At 46.5% G+C, this 20,538-nt stretch overlaps 1 protein-coding gene across 1 annotated transcript; it reads right to left on the reverse strand.

The window, feature by feature from the left end:
• Positions 1 to 500: 500 nt before the first annotated feature.
• On the reverse strand, positions 501 to 15,621 carry LOC138529531 (phospholipase A2 inhibitor and Ly6/PLAUR domain-containing protein-like). Its single transcript, XM_069640839.1, has 5 exons — positions 15,492 to 15,621; positions 13,859 to 13,978; positions 10,397 to 10,555; positions 3,300 to 3,449; positions 501 to 793 (listed from the first exon to the last, which is right to left on the reverse strand). The coding sequence occupies exons 1-5, from the start codon at positions 15,541 to 15,543 to the stop codon at positions 654 to 656; spliced, it is 621 nt and encodes a 206-aa protein (XP_069496940.1). The 5' UTR covers positions 15,544 to 15,621; the 3' UTR covers positions 501 to 653.
• Between the last annotated feature and the right edge of the window lie 4,917 nt (positions 15,622 to 20,538).

A 20,538-nucleotide genomic window follows, 5' to 3' on the forward strand; every position in this document is an offset into this window, starting at 1 on the left:
CTACATTCTAACCCTGATACATTCATGTTTTGTAATATTAGAATGCATTTCTTATTTGACATGCATCAACCCTTGGCTGATATGAGGGTCAGCAGATAGCTGTAAGGTGGTAGAAAGGCTGGGGATTAGGGACCGACTACTGCGGTGGTGGAAGAACCCCCACAGTCCCTTCTGTGGCATCTTGCGCCTCTTCCCATTACAAATAACATGGCCCAGGAATTGATATGGCACTGGGGTCTGCAACCTTTGGATCGCCCAATGTTTTGGACTACAACTGCCATCAGTTTGAGCCACAATAGTTAATGGTGAGGGATCATGGGTATTGCAGTACAACATAACTATAAAGAGGATGCAGACCTGTGGGGCATAGTCCATAAAAAACAACGTGACACACACAAACATAACATAAACATCTCACAGCACAACGCAGAGAAAACAGTGTCTCAGGAGGAAACACTGCTCTTTCTGTTATCTTAACAGGGAAACACGAACACATGTACAATAGTCAAATAAGCTACTTCAATGAGGAGAGCAAATCAGGCGTGTATATTATCTAGTCCGTGCTTAGTCACGCCCTCACTTGGCATGAGGTGCAGTGGCGCAGGGGCTGGTAGGTATGCGTGATGCCATCCAAGCTTTCCTGGCGGGGGACGTCAGACCTCTGCCCCTTGCCTGGAACCTTTCGTGATTTCCAAGCGGTCAATCCTGACTATTGTTTCTCCTGGAAAGTTCGGGAATTGTGATCTGCTCCTGATGTTCACGCATCCACGGTAGGACGTGTCATGGACCTCCTCTGTAAAGAAAGCAGACACAGATCTTTAGCATGGGCGGCTGCGCGGGAGCTCGCGCTGTGCGTCACTTGCCCAGAATTCCTTGCGAGTAAGAGCTCCGAAAGGCACTCAGCGCAGCTAAAAGGTGTGAGAGGGACGGAGCTGTGAGTGCTGGTGTCTATCGTGGTGTAAGATATAAAATATCAGACTTGTTATACTGAATCCTGTTCTCTCACCAGGTGTATTTCATTAAAAAGCATGTCCAGGAAAGACAAACTCAGTGCAAGGACCTTCCAGCGAACAGACTGACAAATAAAAACATCTACAGAAAGTAGCATAATATGCTGCGTATTCACAATTAAATGCAAATTGTAATACCATATAAAAGTACTGTTTGGAGAAAAAGAACATGTAAAAGGAAATGTAGAAACGAAATTAAATAAAACATTAAACGGGGGTAAGGCAAGTGGATGGAAGAGGCTTTAAAGAAGTTCACAGAATATTCCCACATTAAGCATTAGCCAAAGGACTAATAAGGCGACAACAAACACCATTCATAAACATTCAAATGGAAAGAGCGCAATGAAGTGAATTGTAATGTGCATAATATCTATTAAAAAACGAATTTAATTCTAAGTGAGTTCTATCTATTGAAGGATCCCTTCTATAAATGTACCGGTGCTGTAAGGGATGTCCCTTGGGGAGAAAGAGAGATAACATTTCCTGATGAAGATATGTTAAGGGGTGCAGTGGCTGATGTTGCTCCTGGTACATGCGATGCCATCTCATATTGATTAAAATTAAGACACACATGGCCCAATGACATATGCAGAGAGACCAGCAACTAAATCATAAAATACTCATGCAGTGGCCCCCTGATTCTCCCGCATTTACAGGACCTACCTTCCCTTCCCTCTTTCACCCCTCCTCCACAGCCTCTGTGACCCCACCTGTCATGTGTTATAACGTAAGCGCCCCTGGTGGGAAGACCCTGTGAAACCAGGCTTACTGTGACAAGTCCACACAGACCATGAAGAAATCCAACACACAACTACACACTAAAGCCGACAAGATGGAGTAATGAGGCTCAAGCCTCGGTATCTAATAATCACTACGCAAGGCATGTGTTGGGCTACTGGGTCACAAAAAACACGTCTTCTGCCTTTTGCACAGCCACTTGGCTCTTTGAGTCTTGCAAGTGCTCTGTGGCGTGTCAGCCCCTATGAACTGAGAACTGTTTAATGGTGTGTGTTTTGCAGGGCGAGTTTCAGAGAGGTCTCGCTGCTTTATGCTGGCTGGTACCCATGGCCATTCCCCCAGCCTGTGCGAGGTCATCAGTGTGCTGATCATAGGATGTTGTTAAAATCACAGGTGTTTTCCAATACATAGCTTGTGCAGCTTGAGTTGTAAAGGACTATGGAGCTGGGAAGCAGTGCAGGCCCAGTATAGGGTTCCGCCTGTGGTGCATTGCTGCTCTTGCATGTCCGGGCTACCCCTGAGGGTGGTTGCTGAAGCATTGGCAACCACCTGGCAAACCATCTATGGGTGGCTTTTATATAGACTGGGGACAGGGTGGACACCAGGCCTTTCCATGCACTTTGGCTGCGGCGTAATCGTGAGTGTGAACGCACAAGTCCACACCTGCATACTGGAGCTCATGGGATCAGCCAATTGGAAACAGCAATGAAAGTAGTGACCCATCCCCTGCAACAAGGCACTTCCTAAGGTTTAGAGCAGCAGGACTGGGCAGTCTGACTCCATGGGCGTGTCTGTGGCTTTCAGAGTGGGTGTCTGCCACTGAAGAAGGGCAGCGCTGCAATAGAGTGGAATGCATATACTCTGTCCCAGAGGTGTTGACCCTGTGCATTGATTTGTGTGTTGTTGGCATGTATGATTGATACATGTTGTCTGTTCCTTACTCATTGGTATACCCCACTCACAAGCCCCACTTCCCAGCTCTACTGTGTCTTTGGTTGGAAACAGGCTGTACACGGGCAGGGATGTTTTGGGTATGTCAAATGGCGGCAGACTTCCTGTATTGTGTGTCCCATGAAGAGGAGGCATTTTGGGAGGCACAGTCCAGTGCTAAGTCCTCACTACTCATCATTAGATTAATAGCCCCATTAACTGGTTATTAATAGATCGGGTTATGTTAACACGTGAGATTTAAAGATCTAAAGATGTTCCATTGTGCTCGCGTGAGTAGGTCATCAAGTCTTTCCTTTGCAATATTGTACTTGTTTTTCTTTGATGTACATGAGAAAAGCAAAGCCAGAATGCAAAGAAAGAAACGGGGCTTTGTGAACTAGACACTTAATGGGGGACACATAGAGACTTCCTGTTACCGAAGGTATGCCTTTAGTTTGTGTACATTTTGAAATTGCAGGTGTGCACTGGTGCGTGTGCGTGTGTGTGTGTGTGTGCGTGCTTCTGAGTCTTATGTGTGTGATGTAATCCACTTACTTTTCAGCAGCCATATTACGTTCTATTTATGATTCACAAGGCACATCAAAGTGAGAAAAAACCTACCGCCAAGACGACCCGCTCCTGCAAAGTACATGCACGCCTTCATGCTTCCAGCACATTGTATGGTTCCCTTAGGCTCGCATCCTTTGGAACTCCCTGGAGCAAAGCAGGCTGGACACACGACTCCATTTGGACAGTCATTTCTGGGTAAAACTGCAATGAAAAAAGTGGAATGGAAAAGCTGCTGCCATTGACAGATTCAACGCGACTACATCCAATCTCCGGGAATCTTTTTGATTACAGCCACCAGTAGTAATGATCCATTAAGTGATATCATAAAAGCTAATGGGGACCCTTGGAGCTAAGAGAGGGGTTCTCCAACCCTCCTGAAAAGGTTGCAGGCCTTCTATTGGGTGGCAGGGGTGTGTGCATTGTTGACATGGGCTCTCCTTCCCAATGCCCTCATCTTCTCACCACCCACTATTATGCTCCCAATTGTATATCCGGAAGGGGAAGCAATAGGGCATGCAGAGTGCCTGGATTTCAGGTGCACAGCAGTACCTGTACCGGATGGGAGAGCGCAGGCTGGTGTGTGCGGCTTGCAGGCATGCGCTCTACGGAAGCAGAGAACTGTCCAGACTAGTGAACGGCTGGAAGTTCACATCTGGAGACATGAGGCCAGGTCACACAGAGATGGAGGTGAGGTGTTGTCATGATGCACACGCATGTCACATTGATGATTGCCTGGCTTGTTCATGGGGGAGGGCAGCTGCAGATTGAATCTGAAGAGATCCATTGTATGTATAGTCTAAGCAAGTGGAAGGCAACCAGGAAAACAACAACCTGGTGTTCATGGTGGCCTTCCCATCTAGCAAGCACCATTTCCCTCCCCCTGTCTCTCTCTTTCCATAAATTCAACATACTGATAAGATTTCCATTTGAAGAGCCAGACTTGGGTGTTTCTATGGGTGGGAACTCTTCAAATAATCTGAACTAGTCAAAGTATTCCCAAAGAGGCAGAGGCTAGACACAGAAGTAGGGAGCATGTACACACCAACATGCAGGAACCTTAAGCAGTGCTGGCGAAACCCTGCATGACAGAACCCACTGGCCCAGTCTAATAACATATTCAGGATTGAGATGATTCCTGGACTACACCAGTAGCCCGACATCACACACAGAATAGTGTGTGTGTGTGTGTTTGGCATGTAGGTCATGGACTTTGGCAGGACAATCAGAACTGTCGTTCCTCTCAGAGAGATTCGGCAGGCCAGTCAGAGCACTGGAATCTCGAGGGAGGTTTGCTGGCCCTTGACCTCTAGAGAGAGGATCATGGCTGATTCCCTCTAGAAGAGACCAAGTGAGATTGTGCTGTAGCCTCTGAGAGCATTCTATGTGTGTCTTTTTCACATTTCATTCACTAGTTTTGATACTGTATTATGTATTGTGTTCGGCTTGTGAAGTCCCTTAAAGTTTGGCTTCCCTTTTAAGAAGTCCTCTGCAACACGTCCTTAGTGCTACACACAGATGTTAGCCTGAGTAAAGAAAAGGCACTAGTGGCACTCTATGGAAACAGATCATCATCAGACTCTGAGGTGGTGGTGGATTCTGCAGATGTGGGATAACAGAAAAAAGGCCGGATGAGTACTCAGTGTGGCAGCCCTTCCCACAGCCTGAGGGGAAGACAGACACTAAGAATGTTTTTTGTTTTTTTCCACAGCTGGTATTATTTTCTTGGAACAATCTATGCAACTAGTATGATCACTCTTCCATCACAAAAAAGCTAGCACACTAAGTATTGTGACTGAAAGTAATGTCCTTCCTTCAAACAGTTCTAAGACTGCATCTCAACAAAATAGATGCCGCACTGGGTTACAGTTACTGCATGTTCTCTCCTACTGCAAAATGATTCTAAGAACCTTTGCTTGCAACCAGCATTTTGTTTAATCATTCATCTTCACTGGTACTTGCTCTTCTCCATCACACGAAGTTGGCAAGCTGAGTGAAGCTGCTGAATGGGGTCTCCCTGCTCCAAAACAATTCTAAGATTCTTTTACTAGTAGATACCCCTATAGAATTTAGACGATACTTGACTGTGATTAGCTAACGTTTAGTAGCATATAGTTAAAGTGAATATAATGACATTAACGATGGTAATTTGGAATGGTGAAAACAGTGGACAAATTTACTAGAGTGTAGTAGGGTGATAATTTGCATTGAGAAAATGCCCGTTCCGGTTGAAAATCATTGGTTGGGAGATTTTATGGAAACAGGATCAAATAAGCCAAGCCGTTTCTTTTTGGGATTTTTCACTTTATTGGAGTAGATGTGCATGTTTTTTCATGGCATGATAAACAACCGTATTATGCACTTAAAAAACCGTGTGCATTGTAACAAGGCAATTCGAGGTCTCCTTCCATTGCTCGGCCAGCAGGGGGCACCAGGGTGCTACAGATTGGCCATACAGGCAGCAAACTCCAAAACAGTGCAATGGAGGGGCATAAAAATGTTACTGCTCCTGAGGTGCCATGAATCTTTGCACTTGACATGGATCATGCATTCCTCAGATTGCATTTACCGGTAATGTGGGATCTTCTCTCTATCACTGAATGTTTCTGTCTCCCTTGGTAGGGCAGCACAATGACATACAAAGCTATGTAGATAACAGTGCTGCTCTGTAAGACAAAGGCAAGTTTGGCCACAATTCGTGCTTGTGAGGTAATTTGGATAATAATAATACATTGCTCAGTGGTTCTGACCTGGAGGTGAACTTCCAGAGAAGGCCACTGAGTGGTGCTGTGGCATGTATGGTTGAGGTGGAATGGCCTAGTCTACTCTCTCATTTCAGGTAGGAGGGATTTGTTCAGGCTTTTATTGACCCTCCATGACTTTGATGCTGGTCGCTAAACTAAGCCAGTGCTCCGATCACAAGGATATTATGCTCTACTGCACTGCTATCCCTAATGAGGGTGCAATGGGTGAGTGGGTAGCTGCATAGTTGAAAGCTAAAGCTATGCATAAAAAAGTGCTTCTGTAAAGACAACTTTCAGGAACAAAAACCATGCTTTTGATCTAAATTTCATCCCACAAGGCATTGCTCAGTGACTCTGAACTGGAGGTGAAATACTCATGGATGGTTACTTGGCGGTGCTGTGACATGTGTGACTTAACCGAAAGGGCCCACTCTGCTATCATTTAATGGTAAGCTCTTAAAAATGAACATACTTGTGATACAATTCAGTAGGAAATTCCTGGGTTTCAATTGGTGAGGTTATCTGCTCCCCAGCTACTGATAAATGGTATGATCAAATGAAGCTGTAAAAATGATAATTTGCGACACCCTCTGTGTGATTAGTGTGAAACGGTGCCCCCTAGCTCCAAATGTAGTTGTCAGTAGTATTCACTTTATACATGAGGTTGCCTTGAAAGAGTGATCAGAAGTAGCTGCATTCTCCCCCATCTTTGTCAGACTTTAGCAAAAATGCAATTTAAAGTTGATAAATAGATATAGGAATGTGTCCGTTCAGTTTAGTTATGTGTGTCTATACTTGTGTTTCTTTCTGTGACCCATACTCTATCCACGAGGGACAAGGTTTTCTTTATTTATTTTTTTGTTATACCGCTAACACTTCTTTCCAAATGCTTTGAGCTTTCAGGAGTTACAGAGGTTACAGAGGTCAAACATAGGCAACAGCAAGTACGTCAGGGAGGGCGATCAGATGCGATGGGTGCAGTCCATACTTTCTTCAGCTTCAAGTTTTTAGCTTTTTAAGGTATTTTCAAAAATCATTTCTGAACCAGTGTGAAACTCAGTGGTAATGCCATAGGGTAGAGACTTGCACAGCACACGTCAGGATCTTCCCCCTTAAGGTTTGCACCGCTCTGGGCGGGTAAGCTATTAATGGCGGCGAGCCTGCAGCAGCACCCAAGAGTTAATCACGGGTGCTTCCATGGAGGGATTTGTGCAGCAGGCACAGAGGTTTCAATGCCACACTTTGCCGGGTAAGGTCTGGTGACTTGGGGACAGAACTGATGGCGTCTTGTGTCAAATCTTTTCAGGACTAAGAAAAGGTGTGCTGCATCATTTTGGTATTTTTGAAGTTTAACCAGCATTTTTTCTTAATACCTAGGCCATTGCTTTTATGGGAGGTAGATATAGTTGTTTGTGTTACGACCAAAAATTGTTACTACAAAAAATAAAATAAAATATCTGAGGCAGTATTGCTTTAGTTGAGGTGGGACTGGACCACAGAAGGGAATTTGGAGAATCTGGTTAGGAAAGAGCAACACAGGAAGGATATTGCGTGTGGATAAAGAAGGTTTTAGCGATGACATTAACTTGGGGCTAAACAGATGTGTGGAATGTAACTCCTAGGTTGCCGATGGAAGAGGTGAGAGGATGGATGGCAAGTTAAATGCGAGGCATCAGATCCCAGGAGCAGTACCCCTGTCGTAAACACATTATGCAAGACCCAGTGTAATTGGGCCAGCCTCGGGTTGTCAGCTTGCAGTTAGTACCCAGCCCCCTCCTGTACTCTCAGAGGCATCAAGGTGCCATTCAGGTGAATCCAGGGTTGTACCCATCAAGGCGATAGCGACCATCCTGGGGGTACTTTTTTTATGGGACATTAACAGTAGGAGAGAAATAACATACTGACTTCACCTGGTCATAGATTGTCATAACTTTCCCATAGATTGTCAAAGAACTGAGGAAATACATTTAGACTGAATTTACTGCTTGTATAATAGGGAACACAACAAACAGGTTCTGTCTAAATCCGCCTTAAAGAAAAGGTGTTATTAAGGCAAAAACGAATTAGACATACTTTTTTATTCGACACAACATAGTACACAAAACAGTCTGATTAATTTTTGCCCAAGTGCTAAGGTCTTTCGAAAATATGGATTGTGATAAAACACGTCTTATTAAGCACCAATACTAATGCTAAATTAATTTGTTCCTTTTTTTATTAGCAGTGAAAATGTTTCATATTCTTTCTGTAGGTGTTTTTGTTTTCTATTGCCCAGGAAAGAAGCAAACCATTTCAACAATATAACATCCCTACCAGGGACAAGGGTGACCCAACAGGAAGAGTATTGTGGGGGGTGGTTCTAGGACCACAGAGAAGTCAAGAAGGATGGGAGCACCGGCATGAACCTGTTCTATAGAAATGAGTAGCTCCGCTCTTATGGTCATTAGGGCAGTGATGGTCCTGTGGTCAGCACCGGCCCCAGGTCTACCAGTGCCGTGTGAATGATTTTTGGGCACTCTGCCCCGCCTCTCATGTCCGTAGTCCCCCGGGTAAAATAAAGTGTTCTGGTGCATCTTGGCGCTAGGGACCAGATTTAGGTGGGAAGTTGGCCAGCAGCACTCACAGAGGTTCCGTAGGGTGCTGCAGCTGCTCACACAGTGCCCTCCATTGCCTTCACTGTCATGTAAAGTGCCAGTCAAAGACGTCCTATTAGTGAGTGACTCCCTAATTGAAAGTCATTGACTGACACTCTTTATCGGGGCGCTGCAGATAAAGGGTGCCGCCAGCTCACATGTTGTAAAGTGTCATGTAATTTATATGACACTTTACATTGTGTGAGCTGGCGGCGCCCTGTTATCTACAGCGCTCCTGTGCCACCGCACCACTTGATCGCCCCTTGTACCGGCTCTGCCTGTTGTCATGGGGATATCTGGAATGATAAGCCATATGGAGGGCGCTACGCTTAGGTAAGAGAAGGGTATTAACATTGAGTAGTGCCTTCAGCATTTAGGAGAGGTTGCAGATTAGTCTCTAAGGAACCACTGAAGCCTGCACCAGAGAGGGCTTTCATGTATGGCAGATGACCATCACCCAAGGTAGTGAACCTCATCTGAAGATGAGAGGCATCCAATGAGGCTGAAGGTCACCTACGGAGCTTGATGGGAAGGGTTCTAATAACATTAGAGCTTGTGCAGGGGGAAAAAGGGAAGTCTCATCTGGAGCTTCGTGTGACACAGCTTGTCCATGTCTCCTTGACCCATTACCACTCTGTATACATGCTTGGTACATGCCTTTACAGGTGGTTAAAGCCTCCATCCCATGTCCGCTGACTGGCTAGGGAGTTGGAAGATGTGAGAGTAGTAAACGAGAAGCATAGAGAGCAGGTGTCTACTGTGGTCAGCGCTTTGATGGCACAATCTATGATTGGCAAAAGGGGAATGTATGCTTAAATGGATTCTTAACCTTCATTGAGTTACATTTGGAATCATCATGTCAGAGAAGCAGGGGTAGGGAAGGTCAGCCCTTCAGTGTTCTAGCTCCAACTCTCTGCAGACCAGACGCTTTTGCAAGCAGAGAGTGGGGGGTAGATCTCTCTCTTCCGCAGGAGCCTCTCTCTAGAATGGCGCCGCTGCGACTCTCAGGCCTGAGCCAGATCTTCTTATGTTCCGGAAGCTTCTCAAGACCCTCCTTTTCTCTTCTTCCTTCTCTCCCCGGCTCCTACTGCTAATTTCCCCCTCTGCTGCTTTTTGAGTGGCTGCCTGGTTCCTTCTGAGTATTACAGGGCATCAGTCCCTCCTCGCCCTGTCTACCCCAGCACTCATTTCTCCCCTGGCCCCTGCCCCCTCCAAAACCTGCACTTGCCCTACCATGCTCCCTCCCCATGCTAGCCTGGCAGGGCCTACACCCCTACTTAGCCTGATCCAGCCTTGTTCTTGCACTTAGCATGTAGACACTCCCCCCCCCCCGCCTTCCCCTGCACTTCTTCTTACTGCACGTGCATGATCCGAATGACACAAGACCTGGTAGGACAGTTTATTTGTTATTCTTCATCCCTGTTCCCCCCACCGCCTCTTTTGTCTTGTGGTGCCTCTAAACACCATTTTCTGTATAGGCACATTATTAATACCTCATAAAAAAATAAATACATATATTGATGTCTCGTTCATATCCAAGAACACCTTTAATTCCAAAAGTGGCCACCCCCTTGTAGTCAAAATGCAATTTTAAGAAAGTAAACCCATAAACCTGCTTTCATAAGGCTACCTCACACGATATTGTTTTGAAATCTTTCAAAAATGCATGCGTTGCTAAGTAACATCCTTTCAATATTGCATAAAGAGTTCTAATGTGAAGGAGAGACTGGAGGAGAGCACAGAGAAGTGAGTCTACAATGGCGATCAGACTTACAATCAACTCTATTGTCTCCTTTATTGCAGTTATCGGAGTCGCAGAACCAGGTCCTCATCCGATAAGTGAAGTTCTGGGTCATCTCCTGGTAGTCATCGTATAGAACCATCGGAGGCCTTGCACAGCCTTTGAAGATGTTATATACCGACTCTAGGTTGCCTGCAGTGAAAGAGACAGAAGGCAAAATAAGCACGTGTTGGTCAACTCACCAATTGCATAACTAGACCCCCCAAGCACCAGGATTTAGCTGATTAGTTCTGACCTGATTGTGGAGCCCATTGGTACCTTTACAATCAGAGCAGGTGCACTGATAGCTTGTATCGCTTGCCCATAACCTATGGTCAGAAAGTAGCCACTGCCATGCCGCCGATGTGTGTAGCCTTTTCTACTACACTTTACCCACGACATGGACATTGGGAATAAAGCACCTCTCTTGCCCTGTGGCCGTGAATGCAGAGATTGCTCGTGTGAGGGCTCTCTTCCTAGCTCCTGTCATCGATGCTCTTAAGAAGCTCACAGAAACTCTGGGATTGGGCAACTCTAACTGTATATTCTAAACGTCACATGTGTTTAAATGTTGACACATACTCCAACCATGTGTTTATGTGTGCCAGGGGATGACTCCATGGACTCTACTTCTGTGTCTGTGTATGCCTTCCCTTTCCTCGCTACTCTAGTAAGAGTGCACGTGTTTGTGCATGCTAAAGGATATTTGTATGTAGATACCGTTTTAGCTAAAATGAGAAAAAGTTCCTGGTTCAAGGCAACGAAAAATTATGAAATGTGTCAGGTGTTGGATGCTATGGCACCATTGTGCAGCCCCTGAACACACTGAAGACGCCACCAATGCCATCATATAGGACATCACTTTTCAATGACATAACTGTGAGCTATTGCACACTGATGACATCACTTATGATATCTCTTGTAATACCACTAGAAACTACCCGTCAAAGTAAAGCACCTTATCTTCCTTTTTTACTAATAACCAAATGTCCTGGAAAAATGTAAATGTGATTAACCTTTGAAGGTCATCTAAATAAGCATGACCTTTTCACATGGCTGGGCCTATCTTCTCCTTGAATTAACCAATTGTTTCTTACGATAAGAAAAACAAAGTGATTCGGAACCCTGTTTCCTCTCGTTTACATTACATTACTTCTCTGGGCTGCTGCAAACTCAAATGCGCACTACTCACATCCTCAATGTAGTTATTCGCTGTGCTCTGAAAGCCTATAATGTGAAGGTTATAACATGCGTCTGCATCCCCATAGACTTCCTTTCATCACATCCTGAGTCTGAAGTTACTACCTCGACTACCCAACTTTCTAGATGGGGTTTTCATGCAGACTGTGCCCATTTAAGGACAGAGTTATAAAGGGCCTGCCAAGCCACCAGAGGTAGCCACTGGCCGTAGCCACTTTACTCCATTTAGAATCCGCGGGTCACTAGTCATGACCCACTTTGTGGGGGCATAGCCTTTTGCACCTGAGATGGACTCATGCATCTCAAGTGCACCCCTTGTGTCCAGTAGTGTTGATCTGTGGACATGCAGATGGGACATTACTTTATGGAGGACATGGCTTCTACCATGTGCCAGGCTTCTGCAAGTTGCCAATGGTCTGACTGAGCATGCCCTGAACATGCCCACTTGACACTTTGCTTTAGGCATGCTTGACACCCTCTTTATGCCTTCGTGCCCTAATGCCCTTGGGTCTGGTGTGCAATACAAATTATAAAAACAAACAAAACAAACAAACTTATCCCATGTCCTTAGCACCTTTAAGGTACCCAAAATGCCAATTGTGCATGTCCTTCCACTATGCTTGGTCAATATTTTGCCTGTGGCACAGACTTTGGCCATGCCACCAGCACCTCCATGCCACCAAGTACGTTCACTGGTACTGTGGTCACTTCCAGTGGCATTTGACTTTTCACAGATTCTGACCTTCTTCAGTTCACGGGCACCTCCCAGACACCCATTTTATAGATGCCCTGGTATGTTCAAGGCACCCACTGTGTCTATTGGGCATGACCTCTAACCATAGTTCAGTCTAGTTCAATAGCCTCAATGTGCCCAGTGTGCATGGCATGCAGCTATGCTCAGGGGGATCCTTGCCAGGGGCACAGTTTGTGGCCCTTCGCTCGGCTTCTCCAAGAGCCCCAATGCGGACACAGCGAAAGGCCTAGAGTCATACTCAGTGGGCCTCTTAACTTGGGCATAGCCTTCAGGCATGGCCCTGCCATCTTCCAGATACCCAATGGGTGCACCGGGCATGGCATGTGACCATACCCAGTGGACACTGACCCTGGCGTTCTGCCTTTGGTTATAATCCTGGCTCCTCCCTGGGGACTTTGTTCAGAGCTTCGCTTTTGCCCATGCCTGGCTAACCCCAAAGAAAAAAATGTATCACGCTGGGCATGACCTGTTATGTCCAGAGGTCACTTTACTGGGGCATGCTTTCCTGCCATGTCTTAGACACCTCCTACACACCGACATGTCTCACTTGGCATGGCCTAGTGTGCACCTGTCCCAGGGCGTGTCCTTCTATCATGCCCCTAGCAATTCCTACACACCCATTGTTTCCACTGGGCAGGGCATGTGGCCATGCCCAGTTAGCCCTTCATTTGGGTCATTAACTGATAACTCCCATCCACCCATTGTGCCCGCTGGGCATGGCCTACGGCCAGGAACAGGGGACAAGTTTCCTGGTCAATGACATTCAGCCACAGGACCCAGCTCAGAGGGGGCTCGTGGCCCACATGCCCAAGCCAGGCCTGTGCAGCAACACAGACCCCACCCAAATCTATCTCATGGACATTGTGTTCTTGATTGGGAACAGCACTACAAATAATGTGTTTCCCATGATCTCAGGCTTTTCGCCGGTAACAGACATCCTGGGATAATGCGATGAAAGTCACAGTGCAGTATGAACCAATTTGTGGGCTAATACATGGAGCAATGGAGTTGGGTTCAGGGACTCAAAATGTAGTGCAAAAGTTCATGATGCAATATAACATAACTTATGAGCTAATTAGAACTATTTCATCACGACTTTCAGTCCTATTTAGGCCATAATCTGATACAAATCATGGTACAAAGTTAACCATTTCACAGTGCAATGTCAACTAATGCAAGTGCAATATGTAGAGGGACAAAAACATTGCAAAGGATCGAAATCACGGGGTCATGAAAGTCAATGTACATGAGAAATGTCCGAGCTAATGTTTAATGAAAAGAGAGTAGTTGATTGGATGGATACCATAGGTCACTTGATTATAGAGTAAGCGAATAGGGAACCCGGACGATTCAAGATCATGAGCCATTAAATGCCCCTACCAGCCACCACTCCCTCTTCCCCACTCTCTCCATTATAAACATTATGACACATTGGTGCTGTCTTTCCCTTATGTATGCATGGGAGATTTCCCAGAAAGTTCGCAAAAGCCTGTATAACATACCAAATTTCGATTCAACGATGACGATCTCGCATTTGTTTACTCCAGGTCCGCAGTCTATCGACTGTCCTGTGCAGTTCCGACCATTCCTGTTCAGACAGTCTTCGCACACAATTGCATTGCCTGAAAACACCAAGATCAATTATTGAACCATGTATTGTCTGGGCATGTAGTCATTATGTATATTGTTGATATCACCATATAGTGCCACTTGTGATATATGCAAGCATTAGTGATTCATGCATTCATAAATGATGTATTGCCAATAGGTGTGCATACTAGTAGTTCTCTTGGATTCCCCAACTTATAGTGACTGCTAATCTTCCTCCCCCTTAGCCCCTGGACAGACCCAATACAAGGCTACATCTACCCCATCAGCCAAAGAGCACTTACATATCATGGTGGATGGATCCACCCGTGGCTTGCCAGCACCATGCAGAACCCCTTCACCCTTCCATCACCCCCACACCAAGAGGGATAAAGGCACAGATTTTATATCTACCACCTCTGTGACTCCCCGAGTGTCGCCATCCGTACATGAAAAGTCTATGTATATCCTTGCTCTCACTCTAGGCTGCCCCCACTTGAAATGAATGCTCATCTTCCTATATCTGGATGTGAGATCATCCCAGCTGCCTGATGACCTGAAAGGATACATCGACTCCATCAGCTGAAGATCACTCCTACACCACCATAGCTAGATCCACCTGAGTCCCGGCAGCACCGGGAAGCCTCCTTACATCCTCCCTTTACTGCCATCGCCACGCGTAAGAACTGCCACCTTCACTACCATACTCTGTTTATCCACAAATAAAGTTGTGGCATGTTGACCTCACCCGGGTGGCCAGGCCAAGCAAGGGCAGTTGCAGAAGGGTGGACAATGTTTGCTTGTTCACCTGCCTCAACCCTCTTGTGGTCTGGCAAGAACCCTGTGTGATGGTGGGAAACTAATTGGCTCACTGGTGCGACATATTGTCCAGGCCGGACTCAAAGAATAAATCCTTTGTCTGCCACACATCGCCTAGTCTCGCCCATTCAAGATACTTCCAACTTCGCGTTCCCCCACATCCCCATCCAACCCTTGGATGGTTAATCCCCTTGCATCCTTCCCCATCTACTCCTAAAATAGTTCTGGGTTCTGCTTACTCCTACCCCCATTCCAAACCCACTGCTGAGCTGGTTCTTAATCTCCTTACACTCCTTGTCTTCAACTCCTGCACTAGCTCTGGTTCCTCTTACCCCTTCCACTTCCCCACCCACCTCTGAGCTGGTTCTGACTCCCCTTACCCTGCATCCTGTTCTGATCCACTCCTGGGCTAGTTCTGGCTTTTCCCAACCACCTTCTGATGAACTTGTTCATACTCAGTGCTGCATTCCCAACGTGTTGGCCCCTAAATGTCTTGGGGTGCAGAGCTAGTCTAGTGGGGTTAGAGCTGGTCCCGTAGTTTGAACTCCTGGCTCCAACTTCTTTAGGTGATAATTTTAATTCAACCCGGTTCTGCCGATGAATAACTGTGCACTCTGGCTGCTAATTGAAAAATGCATAAGAAGCAGAAAAGCGAGTCCTCAAGCTGCGGATGAAAACATTGAGCAGATAGTAGTTGTACTGCAGTAAGTGCTAGTAGCGCACACTCACCTGTGGCTACGAAAGTGCAGAGGAAGCTGAGGATGGTGAGAAAGGCCCTCATGGTGATGGAGACAGTGGCACTGGATCTGTAGACCTGGGAAATCGGGTTTCTTCTGTCTCCACAGCACTTGCAGACGTTCTATTTATATGTCCATGTGGGTGGAGGTTGTGGTCCCGAAGTGTGAATCACAGATGGTTTCCTGGTGCACCTGCCAGGGCTGAGTGCCAGCCCTGCCTATTAGCTACAAGCAGGATTACATTGGGGAACTTCCCAGAAGTGTCGGGAAATAGCCCTCAGCTCGCTTTCTGCCAAAAGTGCCCGAAATGTGTCACTGGTATCGCTTGCCTAAGTTGGTCAAATGAGAAAGTCTGTGCAATGTGACACACGTTTTTTGGGGATCATTTCATTGTCCCCTTTAGAAACCGTTTGCACATTTAGTAGAAAAATTGACTTTAAAGATATTGGGGCCCAACAGATCATTTCTGTATGTAAACTTGAACACCGACTTTCGCAAATCATTCTTACACACACAGTTATATGCAGAATTCGCAGGAACAAGCCAGAAAGTGACAAAAATAGACTTGGAAAGCACAGCAGCTCATATTTGTAGGCATTTGCTAAACCCTAAATGTAAATACATCGAACATGTGATCATATTATAAACTACCCTGGTAACCCACCAGCCACACTGACGACATAGCAGTGAGACCCCCCATATACATAGCAAAGAATAACATGAGACAAAAAAGAGATGCCCGGTTAAGGGCAAAGGAAGGGGAAATAGGAAGACAAGGTTGGAGGATGGAAGGAAAGGGCCTGACCATCTATGGCCATTGCGATCACATTAATGCTATTACCACACGCCAATGAAGCTATTCAATTCCTCACTTGTGTCCTCAGACTATCTTACCATTTTTATGCATAGGGGTTCAGATTTTCTCTCATTTTCTGCCTTCTCTGAATCCATGCATATACGTATCTCTGAATGTCTGCAGGCGGTCCAAGCTTGGATGCACTCACAGTTCCTCCATCTTAACTCAACTAAAATAGAAATCATCTTTTTTTCCACCCTCTTCAATTGCTTCTTTACCTTCTCCCTCCTCTGTTCTATTTCCTCTCTGTGCCTTTCCTCTGTCTTCCAATTTTAACTATGTGGAATATAACTCAAATGTGAATAAGAATGATTCCAAACTTTCATTAAATAATACATTTTTCTGGACAATTGTTGGGGAATTCCAATTCTTACACTTGGTAAATGTATGGTGACTAGAGAAAGTATTCAGGGCCCCCCTAAAACTTCCATCCAACCCAGAGGTTGGGGGTTTTAAAGCCTCCCTCCAGTATCCTAGATGTTGGAATACAAACAGTTTAAATTGCTTCTATTATATCGGTCTAGATTAGTTTCTATTAATTCAAAGTACAAGAAAAGACAAGTTTTCACATTTTTTGACACTTCTTGATGACTTCCTCCATCATCTCGTCCATCAGTGGGAGTCCCATTCGATCCCGTAGAAGTTTCTTTGTCATAAATATTGTGCTGTATTCTTTTGGAGCAAAGTCTGTAATTTATTTTGTAGGCTTTTGGACACTATTATTATTATTATTATTATTATTATTATTATTATTATTATTATTATTATTATTATTATTATTATTATTATTATTATCATTATTATTATATTTATTGAGTGCAGACCTAGCTTCAAGAAGTAATGGATGCTACACAATCATAGGAGGCAGAACATGGTGAGGGGGGTATACAGTCGTTTTTGCTGCAAGTTGTTTTGATGAGTTTTTTTTTTTAAAACTTTGGTTTTATTTGTAATTTTTCAGAAAAAGAAACAATGACAACACCGGGTGCAGTATGAATATCACATTTAACAACATCATCAAACCCCTGTGGTCTCCTTCCTCCCCTCCCCCTCTCCCACCTCCCCAACCCCATCCCTCCCCCCAGATCGGTGTCCCATCGTAAAAATAATCGCAGGAGTCGTCCTCAGTACTCGTAGTTTAGTGCCTTGGAGCTGTGCTATGCGTTCTCATAAATGCTGGCCTAGACGGATCCGCTGTCTCCAGGGCCGTGGGTTACACCATTGTCCTTGAGTGGTACTCTCTGGGCTCCATCGCCCTCACGCCCCGTGTTGTCCACATAATGTCAGTGAGCATCCCACCCCCCGGCCTGGTAAACCCCATACCAATTTGCCTGGAAGGTGCTCGATTTTCATTGTTTACCATGGCTGGTTTGTCCACGAGGAACATGTTCTTAAGTTTTTTTAGCCATTCTTCCTTAGAGGGGGTGTCCGGGCTTTTCCACCTTTGCACTATGGCCAATCTTCCTGCTCGCAACATGGTCTCCCACATTCTTGGGTACCTATATATTTCCGCCTCCTGCGGTGGGGGGCCCAACAACATCGTCAATGGATTGAGTGGGAGTAGTTCCTTGGTGACCTCCGCCATCCATCCCCGTACCTTCTCCCAGAACCCCTGTACCTTAAGGCAGAACCACCACATGTGACCCCTCATCCCCACTTGGCCACATCCTCTTGGGCATCTGGGGGACACCACCGAGAACATCTTGGATAACTTCAATGGGTCTCTATGCCATCCCTGTAAGATCTTAAAGTTGTGCTCCATGTCCGACGTGAACAGGTTCTCATGGAAAGCTATTTTAAACACCCTGGACCATGCGTCCTCCGAGAGGGCTTCTCCTGCCAAGTCATTCCAGAACCCACAAAACCCTCTCCTCCCTTCCAAGTTAAGAGTGTTCAATATTTGGTACATTTTGGATACTACCCCTTCCTTGTTGTGGCCGTGTCTAATAACTTTTCAAAGGGGGTCAACTGTATCCGCAGATTCAGGCCCCAAGTCTGGTCACAGAGGATGCCCTTCAGGCGCAAATATTCAAAGACTAAAAGAGACCCCCGCCCAAGTGCATCTCGCAGCTCCTCGTAATCGAGGAACTCGCCCTCCTTGAACAGTTGCCCCGCCCATTCCAGCCCCCCATCCGACCAGGACAGGGCATTCCTAAATCCCCTGCTACCTAGTGTGAGCGGGTGGCACCAGAGCGAAGACATCGGGGAGGGCCATGAAGTGAGGTGCGCAGTTGTGAGTCCTTCTTTCCAGATTGACCAAAGTATTCCCAGGGTTGGGTGGGTCTGCAGTCTATTTGGGATGTGTTTACGCTGGAACCACAAAAGGTTGTGTACTTTCAGAGGGTGGGCATCCATGTCCTCCAGATAAGACCAATAGGTGCCCATACCCTCCCTCATTTGCTCCAACAGGACCCTTAGCTGGGCGGCCTGGTGGTAGAGAAGGAAGTCCGGCAGCCCAAAACCACCCTCCTCCCTAGGTAACGTTAGAATGGCCTTCCCTATCCTCGGGTTCCGCCCTTGCCAAATAAACTCTCGGACTGCCCTCTGTAGGTCTCGAAACATCTGGTCGGGGACCCCCGTTGGGAGTGCCGTGAAAAGATACAGCAGCCTTGGGAGGATGTTCATCTTCACCGCTGTCATGCGCCCGTACCAGGATAGGATCATACCTCCCCACCTCCTCAGGTCTGATTTTATCTCCGCCATAATGGGCCCATAATTCGCCAAAGCCAGTTTTCAGAGATCTCTCGTGAGGAGCACACCCAAGTACCTAATGGAGTCCCTCCCCAGCACAATCCCTGCACACCTATCCCGGCAGTCCAGCCCCGGGTCCCGAGCCCTCATAGGGAGTAACACTGATTTTGATGCATTTATTTTTAGCCCTGAGAATTGCCCAAAGGTCGTCATCAGGGACAAGAGGGGGGGGCGAGGAGCTGGGCTCCACTAGGTATGCTAGAATATCATCAGCAAACAGGGAGAGCTTGAACTCTACCTCTCCTCTTTTAATCCCTTTAATGTTGGGGTGAGCTCAGACCGCTTTGGCCAGGGCCTCCATCGTCAGGACATATATTAAAGGGGAGAGTGGGCATCCCTGCCGCGTCCCCCGCGTGAGAGGGAATGAGTCGGAAAGTTCTCCATTCACCTGTACTCTCGCCGTTGGGGCCCCGTATAGGGCGGCAACCCATTTCCTGATGGGAGCCCCGAAGCCCATTCGATGGAGGAGGAGTTGCATGTACTTCCACTCTACCCTGTCAAAAGCTTTCTCGGAGTCCAGGGAAAGCAGACTTGCTTCGAGGTCTGATTCTTGGGCATGGTGGATTAGGTCTATCGTCTTCCTGACATTATCAGAGCCTTGTCTGCCCCCTATGAACCTCACTTGATCCCCGTGAACCAGCTTGGGCATTATCCCTTCCATCCGTTTGCCTATCACCTTGGCCAGGATCTTAACATCTATATTGAGGAGGGAGATTGGGCGATATGAGGAGCATTCAGTGGGGTCTTTGCCCTCTTTGGGCAGAACCACGAATATGGCCCTCATCATGGTATCCGGCAGAGAGCCCCCTTCTAGCACCCCGTTAAACACCCTCACCAGGTGTGGGGCTAGGATAGCCCGAAACCTCTTGTAGAAGTACACGGAGAAGCCGTCTTCCCCCGGGGACGTTCCCACCTTCATCCCACAGATCGCGTGCTCCACCTCCTCTTCCGTCACCCGGCCCTCTAAACCCTCCGACATTTCACCTGTCACCTGTCAAGGACCTGTCAAGGACGGGATCTGGATGGAGTCCAGGAAACCCTCAATCTGAGTGTCATCCCCATCATGTTCTAACAAGTAGAACTTTGCATAAAAACGGCGGAAGGCTGCTCCAATGTTTGATGTGTCGTGATCTAATGATCCCCGATCATTCTTCACTGCCTTCACCATTTTGTTCCTTTGAAATTCCAGGCCAGGATTTTGTCGGCTCTGTCCCCCTTCTCATAATATTTCTGTTTCACTAGCTGGAGGCTCTGCTCGGTCTTATGTAACAGGAGGTCTTTCAACTGGAGTTTATAGTTTTCTAGGGAGGCAATCTGATCCCTTTCCAGGGGAGCCTCCGGGAGGCCACCCGGCTGGAGTTGGGCAATCTTTTCCCTCAGGGACTTTTCCTGGGCCTCCCTCTCCCTCTTTTTCTGGGCTCCCATTCTAATG

The sequence above is a fragment of the Ambystoma mexicanum genome, chromosome 1q (assembly GCF_040938575.1).
Source record: "Ambystoma mexicanum isolate Mex_15411 chromosome 1q, UKY_AmexF1_1, whole genome shotgun sequence".
In the NCBI taxonomy this organism is placed as follows: Eukaryota; Metazoa; Chordata; class Amphibia; order Caudata; family Ambystomatidae; genus Ambystoma; species Ambystoma mexicanum.